This window comes from Vidua chalybeata, chromosome Z, assembly GCF_026979565.1.
Source record: "Vidua chalybeata isolate OUT-0048 chromosome Z, bVidCha1 merged haplotype, whole genome shotgun sequence".
In the NCBI taxonomy this organism is placed as follows: Eukaryota; Metazoa; Chordata; class Aves; order Passeriformes; family Viduidae; genus Vidua; species Vidua chalybeata.
Window position 1 is genome coordinate 52,300,768 of NC_071570.1, and position 14,449 is coordinate 52,315,216.

Below are 14,449 nucleotides of genomic sequence, written 5' to 3' on the forward strand. Positions count from 1 at the left end.
AATGTAGGATTATATGAATACTCTGATACCAAAGTTTTGTTGAAAGAAATTCAAATAATCCTAATTTTTTTCTCAGCCTGCTAAATTTGCCTTGGACTGATACCAAAGCATCAACATATGCATTTATTCATAAAACATATAATCAGGAATAGAGAAATGGATTGTTGTTTCCAGAGCTCAAAGTGGGAATGGAAGTTGTATGAAAGCCGAGCATTACCTTCCGAGAATTCCACATAGCATGATGGTTGGCCAGATTCATGAATTTGTATACCAGGTCTGGCTGATTGAGGTCACTAGCCAGTGAACAAAGTTCCTTGTAGGTAGAAAGACCTTGCCTTTGAAAAGCAGAAGGGAAATCAGTGTTACTATTTTTAGTTAGACAAATGCTACAACACCTAAAGCTATATTGAATTCATATCATAAAGCAGGCAGAGAAAGGTGAGTAGCACATCTGTATTACACAGAAATAGTTACAGTAACTTAGAGAACAAGAAGGAACAGAATGTCAGGAAGCAGACTTTTAGGGAATTCTGTTTCAGCACTGACTGTATCTCTGTGAGAGACTATCAGTAAACTTACCCATCTGGGGTTTTACTCAGACCTCCCTGAAATACCACAGTTTCTCCAGTCATCTCATGTTTGGCTCTGATAGAAAAGAAGTCCAGTATCAGCAAACTACAGCTGGATACAGTGCACACTACAGAACAGGTAATTTGGCTTTATTAAGTCAGGAACTTCACATTTTTTTCAGCTCCAATCCCAAAAAAACATACAGGTGGGCAAAGCTAGACACACTGCAAGGAATGTCATTAACCTGTATCACATGTAATGTTAAGGAGACATTACAATAAGAGAGAGTTTTACTGTGCAAAGGTAGAAAGTCAAAACACTGAATGATGACTTTTTAGTTCTGTCCAGACATGAGCCAGTAATGGACAGCAAATCTGTACTTAAAAATAAATAATACCATTTCATCTTATTTCTTCCTGCTTACCACCAATAAATCCCTACACTCCAAGCCTAGGTTCTTATAATTCAGTGGCCAAACCTACACCAGGTTAAACAGGAGAAGTCTATTTAAGAGCATTTCCAGTACTGACCAACATGATCTCTAGCCATGAGTCTTGCACTAGCACTTTTCATACTAAAGCTGACAAGCGACAATTAACAGCACTTCCTTAGCAAAAGGTGCATTTCAGCACAAGCAAATCACCACTTCTACAACATTCACAATGTGCAAAGTTGCTGCAAGTAGTCATTGTTCTCTGCAATTACACAATGCAGCAAGTAGCAAATCTAAGCAAATCCCAACCCATTTGAACCACTTGATCAGGACTGACATATTATTTTGAGGATTTGCTGAATGGAACAAAACAGGAACAACCTCAGTCACAAAATACTCTAAGAAGAAATGTTCAGTTTGACTCTCTGTGAATGGATATTGGCTTGCTCTTGACCCCAAAACATCTCTTTCCACACAAAAAAGAGGCATATTTTTATTCCCAGACACATAACTCAGAGTTTTCTCTCACTGTGTTCTGAGTTCACTGTACCTTTTCCCAGTCATAAGGGTATCAACAAGCGTAGTGACTAGCTCTTGCTGATCCTGTTCGCTTCCTAGCTCATATATCAGCCCAAGACCTTTTGAAGCAACATCTTGACTAAGCTCTGCAAGAGATTTTACCAAGCAAAATTCAAGATAAGCATGTAACTAAGCAGTACACAAATTTCAAAAGTAAATTTCAACCAAAATCAGGACATAGTAAACATGGCTCTGTTGCACTTCAGAGCTCTCCATTTCAGTGCAGATCTAGTCTGTGATGACACAAACTTTGCATTCTGAAGGCATAAACTCCTTCAAATCAGGTGACATCTTCACATAACTATGGTTACTCCAATTTTTTAAACAGCAGACAGAGTTCCAAGAGCTATAGGTATTCTGACATGCTAGTGGCACCTGAAATCAACTGTAGTAATACCCTCTTCAGCTTCAGTGAGCTTTGCATAGGCTGCTGGATGTCACTTTTTCCACTAGCTGCCATGTGTACAGCTGTAAGCCAAAATGTGCTAGCCTGAAGAGGTCTCAGAGTTTCTGTTCATGCAGAACTCTGTGATATACATCCTGCTGCCCAAAACAGAGCTGAAGTAGCACCACTTCTGTTACTACAGTCTGAAGGGGCAAATTCATTGTGCTTTTTAGCCAAACGCACAAAAAAGTTGTGCTTCTTATCTCTGTACATGATGCCTAGAAATCATTCCTATTAACATAAGAAATGGTAAGTTTCTACAGTCATATTTTAATGCTGACTGATAGTGTAGTTGACTTTATGCCTGTTGAAAGATTGCCTCCAGTCTGCTGAATACCCAAGAAAAGACACAACTCTAAGATGCAACAGTACTTACCATCACTATCTGACAGAATGGAAACAAATGCACTTTGAATATCCTTGAGATGAGACTGTAAGATGAGAAAAAAGGACATTATTTTGGATCCTTTGTTTGGTCTCCAGGCAAGTTTCTAACGAGGCTACTGTATCAATGGAGTTGCCCATTTGAGCTACACTTAAGACAAGAACTGCCCTAGTTTAATACAAGTCAGCAATGCATCATAAATCTGGACTGCAGCCAGATGGGGCTTTCTCCATCCCCAAACTGGTGAGTTTTGCCACCTCCCTACAAGGTGCACTGTTTATATGAGTGCAATATGTGGCAATATTTTATATATAAAAATTTACATTTGCAAAGCAGCTTGACCCAAAGCTGCTTATCAATACCTGTAGAGTACAAAATGGTTACTTGATCCCATCACAGTCCATAGTACCTCTATGCAAATAGAGGACATTTTGTTGGGAATGTTTCATTTAGTCCTTTGTACAGGACTTTTCACATTTTCTCATTATGGACAAGCACTTTAAATATAAGGTTCATAAAGCATACCAAAAATACACATGAAAAGTGCATACCAAAAATACACATGAAAAGTACATGAAGCACATTGTAACTGCTCCTAAGAACCAAAATTAAACACTGTGAAACAAATAAATTGTGTTCTCCTTCTTCTTTCCCTCCTAGACCTCTCAAATAGTTTCCAAATACAAATCCTAAACGCTATACAGATACCAAACTCTTCTTCCCAAGGAAGGACATAGTGCTACTTTATTTTACAATAGCTATTTACATTGAGATTACTCTGACTTGGATGCAGGTCAGATGTTTACAAAGGTGACAAACACCCTTGCTCATCTGCCAGATAGTCTGTTCCTCTAAAAACAAAACTTAGGCCATGTCTCAAAAAGACCTCAGTAAGGACTGTACCAGCACAGGGGGGAAAAAAAGCAATAGAAGTGAAGGGGAAGGAAGGGACAGAAACAAGATGAGAAGCAAAAATAGGGACAAGGAGCCAGTATCAGGAAAAGGCATATTTCTTACCTTAATTGCTTTGTGGGTGCTCAGCTTTTTCACCAATGACAGAAGCCAGATGCAAGCTGCCTGTCTAACATGTGGGTTGGGACTGATGATGTGCTTGTTCAAAATAAGGTCTAGGACCCAGGGCACCACATCATTCACTTTCAAATCTATATGAAAAAATAAAGGTGGAGGGGAGGAACTTTGAGAACCATCCACACCCATTTTAATGAAAATAACAAAAAATTTAATGAACTCAAGAGTACTCAGGTGACACCTTAATCTCTGCTTATTTAGGAAGTCACTGGAGTCATTGGGAAAGTAATAAAAGTAGAATATATAATAAAAATACAAAATACTCCTAACTCTTCATGAACATGTTTCAGAGCCTGTGTCCAAGAAGAGGTACCATTCACATTGCCTAAGACTCAGGGCAAAACATTTTTTTGTTAGGACTCACAATTTCTGGAGCAATGGCAAGGTTTAATTTTTACCGCATGGTCAGCTTTCTGTACACTGAGCATCTAAGACCACACTCACAAAATTAAAATATGTCTTTGCAGGTCTGAGACTGATATTCACAGCTGCCTGATTTGAAGCTAGCCTTTTGTCACACTTTTGTTTCAATGGGTACAAAATCTTAGTCCTTAAATAGAATTTCTGCATTTACTGCATGCAAATTTCACTTAATTGTATCATTTGAAGTTATTGTAGAACACTTGCATTTTGATTTTATAACTCTATTTTCCTGTTCAGGCTTCAAAATGGTATTTTAAAAGATTTGTGTATTAAACACCCAAAACTAACTCAACATGGCAAACAAAAAAAGAAAAAAACAAACAAACAAAGAGTCAAGTGGCAATTAATTACATAAGCAGCTATTTAAACAGCCCATGAATGAAGTGTTCTGCCCTCTGAGCAGATGGACATTGAGAGGCAAAACAACCTGTATATAACCACAAAGAAAAAAACTCTCTTGTGTATTCTGTTATAAACCAAACACCACAGAAATGAAGCTTGGAGCCAAGTGCTAGCCCAGGCATTTCCCAACCCAGCCCCTGCATTAGGAAGATCTACCTGAAGGAGGGATATATTCCTCCTCTGTGACTGTCCATATATCCCGTGCAGCTGCTGAGCTGGTTCCAACAGCAGCACTGGTAATAGCTTCACCAACAGTGAACTGCAGCTCTATCTGTTTGGCCTGAAAAACACATCAGAGCATCACTGACAGTACTAATGAAGCACACACCAAAACTTCTGTCACTTAATCAACAAAACTACAATCTCCTTCCCAGTCCCAATGTTCAGCACCAATTTACAGTAAGATCACTCTTCTGGTGAGCCTCTGAGACTATGTGGCACCTCAGACCCACTGAAGCTTACTGAAAATGAGGCAATGCCAAACTGTCTGAAATGAATGATAAAAGCTAAAATTTCCACATTTTTTAAAGCATACTTTTGACAAAGTATTTACTAGTCTCTGCAGAAGCTCAACTTGGTGAAAAGAAAGAATTCAACAGAACGAAAATAAAACAAAGTTAAAATTATGCTGATAGTGATTAGTGAAAATTACTATGGTTTTACTACAATGGGGAATATTGAAAGAGTCTCCTGTAATTCCATCCAGAAGCTGATGTCTTAAAAGATGCAGATACCTTTTTTTCACATTAAAAGAATTCAGATGGTACTTGTTTTGCTTCACTGTCCTCCTTACACTATCCTCTGAGCCTTTAGGAACAAGATATGACACTTTCTTGTCAGTACTCATGATGAATTTTATGTTTTAAGAACTGGTTTCCATAATCGCTGAGTACCTTCTACATAGTTTTCCTTATGCTCTAGAAGCACAAAATGCTTAGGCTCTTGGAGAATTAAGTCCTTAGCTTCCTGCAATCTAAGATAAATACGTTTTTTCCAAGTACACCCTTTATAAAGGAAGTTGTAATGTCCCCATGCAGTAACAGGAGAAAAACATGGCACTCAGAAACATCTTTTGATGTTTGGGTACACAGTATTCTCAGTATTTTTAGTATTCTAAGTATAGTGATAAGACAAGTGGTTAAAGGCTTCAAATTGAGAGTAGGTTTAGATGAACTATTAGGAAGAAATTCTTTACTGTGAAGGTGTGAGGCAGTGGAAGAGGTCGCTCATAGATGCCCTAACCCTGGCAATGCTCAAGCTCAGGTTGGATTGGGCTTTGAGCAACTTGATCTAGTGTGAAGTGTCCCTGCCCTGTCAACAGTAGAGGGGTTGGAACTAGATCACCTTTAAGGTCCATGCCAACCCAAATCATTCTATAATTCTATGGTTCTTCCTTGTTTGAAGACATCAGAATTGGAGCACTCAGCAAAGTATGCCTGTCTGATACTCAACAGCCACTTCTACAATGCAGAATCCTATGTCAGTATCATCAAAGAAGAAAGGCAAAACAAGCTGTAAATGAAAAACACTAAAAAAGCTCCTTTTATTTAATTTTGTTATCTGGTATATTGCAATATGTATAGAAGCTCTGAAGTACTGTGAAAGAATGCAGTGCGCTTCAATAATGAATTTAGATGGACAAGATATACATATATGCCTGTGAACTTCTAATTCAAGTGAGTTGTATTAGCTGATGTAGCTCAGAGGTATTTATATTACCTACTTTCAGGGTACTTTTGAAGGCCAAAGTACAGGCCTAAGGCTTCATTAATATAAGCCTACGAAAAAAAAAAATCCATAAACCTCTTGAAGGGGAGCAAGTATTTGCTCAGATTGAGGCAGAGACCTGGACTAGCAAGTTTTTAAACTGTGGCATAAAACCTTTCACCAGCCCCAAGTCTATCTCTGCTCTCTGTTTCAAGGCAGTGGTAAAACACCCAGAGGCACTATTACAAAAAGTCAATTCCCTCTGTAAATCTGGCTCTAGAGTACATAAAAAGCACCCAAAGAGAAATAGTACTATATAGGATAATACACTGGTAGTGTGTAGTATAAAGGATAATATACTGGTAGTATCTCACCTCCACAGAATCCATTAAACCCTGCAGCAGTAGCTTCTGGTGGGGAAAATCTTCATCTCCCACTGGGAAGTAACCTAATGTTTGTATTGCCCGTTCCTTCATCTTAAATACAAACAAAAAATAACACCATCATGTAACCTTCCTGTAAGTCCATAAGACGCACCTTAAACCCACTGTTTCTCACCCTTGCTGGAATTTCACTCAAGGTATCAAATGTACATGCAAGCAGCTTATTAGATCAATCAGTGCACCTCTTTTCCAAAGCAGGTCAGAACAAATGTCCTGTTACCTTTGAGGATTATGTGCAGGTAAAAGAAGGTATTCCCATTTTTCTTTAATTAAAATTAAGACCATTCATATTTTTATCTCTTAAGTCCCTAGTTATGACTACAGAAAGCACAAGTGATCAGTGCCATACAATAGTAAAAAGACCCAGACACTACCCATCTCACTAAAGCCAACAAAAAGCCTAATTCATTTAAAAAATGAGGCTGAGTTTTATATTTTTTATATACATATACATATATATTTTTTATATATATTATATATATATATTTATATATATATTTATATATATTTTTTTTTTTTTATATACATATACCTAGTGAGCATTCAAAAAATGAACAGGAATCACAGGAACACTACAAAAATCTTGCCTTATTTGTTTCCTTGCTGGAAGGGATTCGGGCCAGTAAGTTTTCAACAAGTTGCAGTTTTGTAAATCCTGTTCCATCGTTGGGGATTGGCAAGGGGCCATTCCTTCCAATCTCCCCAAGAGCCATACAAGCACCCACCACAAGGAAGGGAGAGGTACTGTCCAAAAAAGAACCTACAGGGAAAAGAAAACCAGGATGACTCAGATTTTATATTAATAATATTTAGCAGTGGACAGGCACTTGTATTTTAACCATGCAAGAAGCAAAGCATTAATCTCCTCTACAGCTGGTAGGAAGCATTATGTTAGAAAAAAATGGGAGTGAAAGGAGACATTGAGAGGAATCTAGGCAATACCACCACTCCTGATTGTGCTATTTCGGTCTGCAAGTTTAAAAGTCCACCTAGATTCTGCTGAAATGTCCATACATCTAACCAGATTACATTCTTAAAGGCTGTAAATTCTATCACAAAAATTGATCTCAACATTACACTATCTATGAGTTGAACGTCTCAGAAAAATCCTCAGCCTGGGGTGGACTAAAAAAAACAACAACTGTTACATGCAGCAAAGTCTTAGGCAGGAAGTTACCTATTGTCTCTGTTGTTGACTTTATAAGTTGGTCTTGTTCCGGCATGACTGAAGTGTTTGGTTGTTCTGTGTCATGTAGCTCCATTGTTCTGATTTTCCCTTTAGCCAAGAACCTTCCCACTGTAAATCCCAAAGCCAACAAGGATCCATGTTGAACCTCCGGGCTCTACAGACAACACCAACAGTGCAAAAAATCTCATTTTCAAAGTAAGTAACACTTTGCACAAAGCACTGATTTAAAAACACATATGGACAAGCCAGATCAGAAGGCACCCTGAAGAATGCAGAGCTCTAATACATAATAAAACAAGAGAGAGTTTGGTATCGTTAGTGCTCTCTGATGAATGGAGTTCTTTAAGATTCATTAACAAAATTTAAAAGAGATCTAGGAGGACAGATTAAGAATTTATCACCAGCACTCACATTCCTAAAGCTACCCTTTGGTACCTAGACTTAAAAAAACCCCCGAACTACATTGTCTCTGCTTAAAAAACAGACATTCAGACTAAGGGGACAAAACGTACTCTTTGGTAAAAAAGCAGGACAGGGTAATCACTCTATATTTGCAGGGCTAAGAATGAGTTCACACCTGGCCTATGTTGAAGGCAATGCCTCTACAGCTTGGCAGGCTACAAATAATGAAATCTAATCAATACAATTAAATGTCAAGAACACCAATTTCTTCAATACTGATTTGGTGCTGGAACTATTTAATGACCATGTTTATTCCTGCACGTGAATTCTAGCAAAATGATTTTGTGAAGAAACAAGGCTGTGAGACTCAAATGCTACCTAACTGGAAGAAAAAACAAAGGGAGGGGTACAAGAGTTTAAGCTTGGATTAGTTCATACCTCTTGTTTTTTAACACTATAAATGTTGCACTGGTGCAATTGTGCTGCCACAATGGGATCCTCAACCTAGCCTGGCCACCAGGAATTGTTCCTTGATGCAGTCTCACTGCAGCAAAGCCAGCAGAAGATGGATCCTTCCCCCATCTCCACTTTAGTTATCCATTCACACTGCAGTCCTTACTGAGACACTAGGATCACCACTACCCCTAGGTGTACAAATTCAAGTGGTTTTATAGAGCAGCAGCAAGTCAGAGCTCTACCTGACTCAGACTCCAAAGGCATAGGAACACCCTGGGTTTTTTTTCCTTTCACAGTTGAAATGGGTGAGTGGGGCTAAAAGCACTGGGGGGTTGGGACCCATATATACTGGCTTCGTAACTGCAGGAGCTGTGCCCTACACAAAACTGAGAAATGACGTGGCTTTGGCTCACACATAGAGCTTTCACAGATTCAAAATAAATCATGTTTGTTAACTATAACATAAAGTAATCAGCACTTCCTGTCAGCCTGTTACCTGCAATGTAAAATAATGGCCCTTTAAGTCCTTTAGAGAGACTGCTACAAAACCATTCTGGGGAAACAGAACCTAGAAATACTACTGTTTTTCCCCACACACAGGATTCAAGAGACACAAGCACAGAAACCAGACCAATTTGTTTCCAGGACTCCTTTTTCATGCTTGCAGTGGCAAAATGGAGAAATAAGGATAAGGGGAGGTAAAAGAAGCTGCTGGAGAAGGGAAGGCAGGCAAACCCAGTATGGAAGGACACAGGTGTGGAGCTGTGCTGAGCAGTCCATGTGCAGCAAGAGGGAAGAAGGCGCAGCCCTAACACAGCACAAGATCCTGAGGCAGTGAGGACCAAGGAGGTGACTGCAGCTCAGGAGGGGAAGAGCTGAACATTTAACAAGTTAAAAATTTTCTTGATTCTGTGAGTGCTCAAGAATAGGAACAGGTAAACAATTTGAGGTAGGTAGTGTGATCCATTACCACTCAATGGGATGTGGCTATTTAGCTGGCTAAAACTGGTTTAATATATGACAGTGGTTTGCTTGGGACATGCCTCCATGAAATCCTCCTACTGACCTTAACAGCTTGATCAACGGATTGATTTATTTAAAGATCTGTTGCACTCACCTACAACAAAAATCCCTTCTCACCATCCAACTGAAAGCCAGTTAGTTAATTTTACACCCAGATTAAGGTTAATACATCCTGGACATATGGTGAGATTCAAATATCCTATCAGCTACATGACATGAGAAAAAACAAGAAGCAGACAAAGGTAGTTACATGGTTGTCTTTTGTCATCTTGATCAGCTGCTCCAAGGATGCCCTAAGCTCATCTCCAGACATGGTAGACAGCACTACAGAATAAAACAGGGCTGCAAGCTCACGCATTTCCTCTTTGTTAGTGTTCATCAGGTTCTGTGGGAGTTTAAAAAAAAACCAAGCCATAAAATATGGAAGCAGCTACTCAGTCTGTTCATAAAGAGCTTCAATATACGAAGATAATTGTCATGGAGATACATAAATAGTTCTTAATTCAGAAAGCACACTTTAAACCAACAGCATTATCACTTAATAAGAAACAAAATCCTCAATTCAACATAGCATTCATTACACACTGAGGTCTTTGGTGAAAGAAGACCACTAGCCATAAGAGGGCCACCCACCAGTTCTGTGTCAAAACATGCACATCAAATTCTTGGCTGAATTTTGTCTTCAGCTACGAGCTTCCAGGTTTTGCATTCATACTGTGCTAAAAAACCCACACCCTAAACTACTACACTTTCCCTGAGCTGCTGGAGGTTTCTGTATCCTTCTTACTAATCAAAAGGAATAAAAAAACCTCAAGAGGGTTAACCATTCAAATACACCCATGACAAAAAAAAAGGGTCCAAGAAATCACATTTCTTAATGCAAAATTACCCAATTTGTACCTGAGATCTTGTACTGTCCAAATAAATTATTAAAATTTGAATTTTGGAAGCTTTGGGTAATTTGTTAAGACATAATCTTACCTTTACCAGCAATTTGATGTATAATGCAACACACTCCCATGAAAAATTCATACCCAAATCTTTGAGAGACTTGGGCCATCACAAAGAAACCAAAATGAGCCACGCAAACAAACAAGAAATAATCTGTCAGGGTCATGAAATGTAATGTTAACTTCAACCTAGTATCAGATCACATATCTGACTTCTAATAAATCCCTCAACCTGTTTGTTTCACTTAGCAAGGCAAAAACACATGAAATATGATTTACAACACTATTTCTGAAACTATCAATAACTACCCCAGAATCTTAATTCTGCAAATGGACATTAGGCCAAGGACAAAAAAGAGTTTCCTACAAATGATGAGGAATACTCTAAAGGACAATGTTTTTAAGTATTCTCCTGTGCAGTTCATACCTGCACATAAATGAGAAGTGATAACCTGCACACAGTGCAATGCAGCACAGATATCATCACAATTCTAACGTTTTTTAATACTTGACTAAGTATTTGTTTGTGCCAGATTGCCCCAGTGAAAGCAATGGCAACCTCTAAGGCCTTCAAAAATCCTAGTTGTTTGAGGCAAATAATGAAAAAGCAGAGAGCTGCCTGACAAAAGAATCGAGGGAACATAGATTTCCCTTTGGCTTATTCCCTAGCAGACTCCAGTGTATATGTATTTTTTTGTCTGGGGTTAATAAATAGAAAACAAACATAGCCACAGGAAGGTCTCTAAAACAACTAGGGATGTAATTAATCTCATCTTCTAAGAAGTCATTCAAATCTTCCCACTGAAAACATTCACACTGTCAAAAATGTGCAGACTGCTGTCTTCAGTTTTCTTCTGCAGAGAAAAAAAATGGATGACTATACCTAGGATAGCTGACAGACTACCTAGAATATGTAAGTGAATGAACAAAAACAGTAATACAAAAGAACAAAAAAATATTTTTCCCCATCCTGGCATATACAACATTTCATGAGGTGTTGACTGTGAGAAGAAATACCAGATTTCAAATCAAGTGCATATTTGGAAATAATATTCTGTTTCACCATGAGAAATGTGCCAGATTTTGCTAATGTCAAATTCCATCTACCCCCCTGCCCCGAAAAACACCAAAAAAAAAAAAAAAAAAAAAGGGTTTTCACAATACCTTAATCCAATCCATTTTGTCTATAAATCTGGTGGCTAGTTTTTCTGGATACACTGAAACAACTTCTAGAAGACAATACATGACTGGCAAACCTAAATAATAATTAAAGAATGAGGTTATTAAACAGCTCCAGTATTTACAACAATGTAACATTCAGTGTTAAAAGAGGCAAAGAAGCATCAAGTATTTCTGGCATTTATTTGTAAATATAAATATAGGAATAACAAACAATACAGAATAATAAGGTATAATGTTTCTCAGACATATTAGGGAATCTAATAAAAACAAACACTCTAGTATCAATTACTTCAAAATGCATTCAAATATTTTAGACTACACTTGTGGCAGATAGGCTATTATCAGAGTGAGGAAGACACAGCATTCACTGGTGAAAGAAGCTATTATATACAATGGCTTCACAATTTTACACTATTATGTCAACTGATGCTGCAATTTTGTAGCTATGCTTTCTGCCACCTACAAAGCAGCACAGAAGAAAACAAGTTTAAACTAAATAGTATATAGTCTGTGTTTCAACTGTATGATTGCTGAAGCCAAGTTCAAAAAACAAGACAACTCATTTTTAGTAAGAGAAGACACTTATTTCTTCAGGATACTGCTGCACACAGCTTCTTACCTCCAACACCAGCTAAGAGCTGCTGAAGAAGGCCAATATATATATATACAGGGTTGGTTTCTGCACTTTTTGAAGAGGAGGAGGAAGAGAAAGATATGTGGTTGCCAGACATGAGATTTCTTATGTAACGCCCAATGGCTGGAGCATGATCTTGCATATCTGCCAAGCTCTGTGAGGTTGGCACCACACCAGCACTGTGAGCAAGACACATCCGCAGATAGAGAACTATCTAAGTAGAGAAGATAAAAAACACAGGATCCTGAATGCATAAGCACTTGAAAAACCATGCAGGAAACAAAAGAGCAGAGAATATACTGTATTCAGTGTAACCAAAATGGAATCGTTTTTTCTTTTATCAAATATAGACAGAAAGCATAGAGACAGGAACAAATATAAAGTGTAACAAATCTTAGGATCACTTTCTGCAATAGGCCTGACAACCCTACATCACTGTCTAAAGATTACATCATATGCAGACTTTTGGTTTATCATAAGCTGATGTAACTCCTTGCAGGAAGTTCAGCCTGTACCCTATACCAATTTGGCATGTGTACAAATGCAACCTGACACATTGGTAATACAAATCTCACTTCCCATCTCAGTTTGTTTCTACAGATCACTGAAGCCTGGGATTCTGTTAGGAAAAAAGCCCCAAGGAGCATAATGGGACCTCTGCACAGGACTGCCTGTCTGTATCTAATGCTACTCCATTAGACATGCTGCAGAAAGCAGTGGAGCAACCATCGCGTGAACATTCCTTCCAAACCTCCCAAGAAAATCTTGTTCAGACTGCCATTTAAACACAAAGGATGGAGAGTTAATCCCAACGTCTGCTTCGAAGAATTTTAAAATGTAGGGTGACTTATGATACCTGTTAACTTCTTATGCTGTCCTCTAGATTAATAGTGGTACACATACCTGAGGAAGTAAAACCAGACAATTACCTCTCCAAATGTGGTAGGATTAAAAGGCAACGCTGCAGTTCCAGTCATGTATTTAGCTGGAGTTTTCATTCGGTGAGTGGCCTAAACAATAGAGTACATTAAGAGTGGACCATTCAGACCCATAATAACAGATGTTGGAAAGCTCAGTTAAATTTTGCTGATATGACTGTGTTAATCCTCCACTTAACACTTAAAATGTGTAACAGCTCTGTAATAAAAAGGGCACAGTGCACTTGATAATAGTCAGTTCAATCTACTTTACATCAATTCAGAAAGTGAAAACTCTGAATGCCTGAGAGAGAATAGCAGGGGAGGCTGAAGGAGTACAACATTCTTTCTTCCTTTCAGGAAACAAAGAAGCCCTTAAGAATTTAAAAGTAAAGTACCTCACAAACCTCCCAACTCTGAGCCTACCCTCGACAGGCAGCCAGAAAGCTTTAAAATGGCAGCTCTGCCTGGAGAGGCTGCAGAGCAGCCATGCTTTCACAGTACTGGGTGGTGGGTGCCCTGCGCTGTGCCAGCCAAGTCTGAGGAGCCTCTCAGACTGACAGAGAATCAGAGGGAATCTCTCTCCCTGCTATGTGGAAGGCTGCAACAGTAAGTGAGCAACTTCTTTCCATGTAAATGTTAGTTTTGACAGGCAGGAATATGCCAGCAGAAAAACATCCAAACAGGAGGTTTTAAGTGACACCCACTGTAAATGTTGCAGAAAAGCAATATTAAACAGGCAACATGCACATCAGTGTGCATGCCAGTCAGGCAGCCTTGTACCTGAATAAACACACAAGGCAATTGCAGAAGAGAAAAGAACCTCACTCCCCTTAACACACAATGATCTTTTGCAATGCTAATTTTAATGACATACAGAATTATTAAAGAAAACCTGAACAGTGACTCCCTTGAGGAATGGCTTCCCACCTATACCCAGCAGACTGGGTCCTACTCTTTCACATGTATTTTTTTTCAGAAGGAGAGAAGGATAATGCTAAATCCTGCAGTCATTTATGCCAAGCAATGCATTCAGACATCTCAAACATCTCCAAACATCACAGATTATTGATAGTATGTGAAAACCCAAACTTTGAGATAACTAAACAAGTAAGTATACCTCTAGGATTTTTTAATACACCTTCAGTACACATAAAGATCTGAAAAGTGGTAAAAAAAATTTAAATTCCCCCATGATTGAGGGACTCTTGCTTTTATCA

At 38.5% G+C, this 14,449-nt stretch overlaps 1 protein-coding gene across 1 annotated transcript in view; it reads right to left on the bottom strand.

Moving 5' to 3' along the window:
• ECPAS (Ecm29 proteasome adaptor and scaffold) overlaps window positions 1-14,449 on the bottom strand; it is a 61,085-nt gene that overhangs the window by 20,258 nt on the left and 26,378 nt on the right. Inside the window, exons 17-29 of the mRNA XM_053932533.1 lie at window positions 13,242-13,322; window positions 12,298-12,526; window positions 11,661-11,752; window positions 9,797-9,931; window positions 7,654-7,819; window positions 7,064-7,236; window positions 6,408-6,509; window positions 4,483-4,606; window positions 3,430-3,575; window positions 2,404-2,458; window positions 1,554-1,668; window positions 580-645; window positions 218-335 (exon numbers count right to left, since the gene is read on the bottom strand). Coding sequence (XP_053788508.1) covers window positions 218-335; window positions 580-645; window positions 1,554-1,668; window positions 2,404-2,458; window positions 3,430-3,575; window positions 4,483-4,606; window positions 6,408-6,509; window positions 7,064-7,236; window positions 7,654-7,819; window positions 9,797-9,931; window positions 11,661-11,752; window positions 12,298-12,526; window positions 13,242-13,322 — 1,602 coding nt within the window. The remainder of the gene's footprint in view (window positions 1-217; window positions 336-579; window positions 646-1,553; window positions 1,669-2,403; window positions 2,459-3,429; window positions 3,576-4,482; window positions 4,607-6,407; window positions 6,510-7,063; window positions 7,237-7,653; window positions 7,820-9,796; window positions 9,932-11,660; window positions 11,753-12,297; window positions 12,527-13,241; window positions 13,323-14,449) is intronic.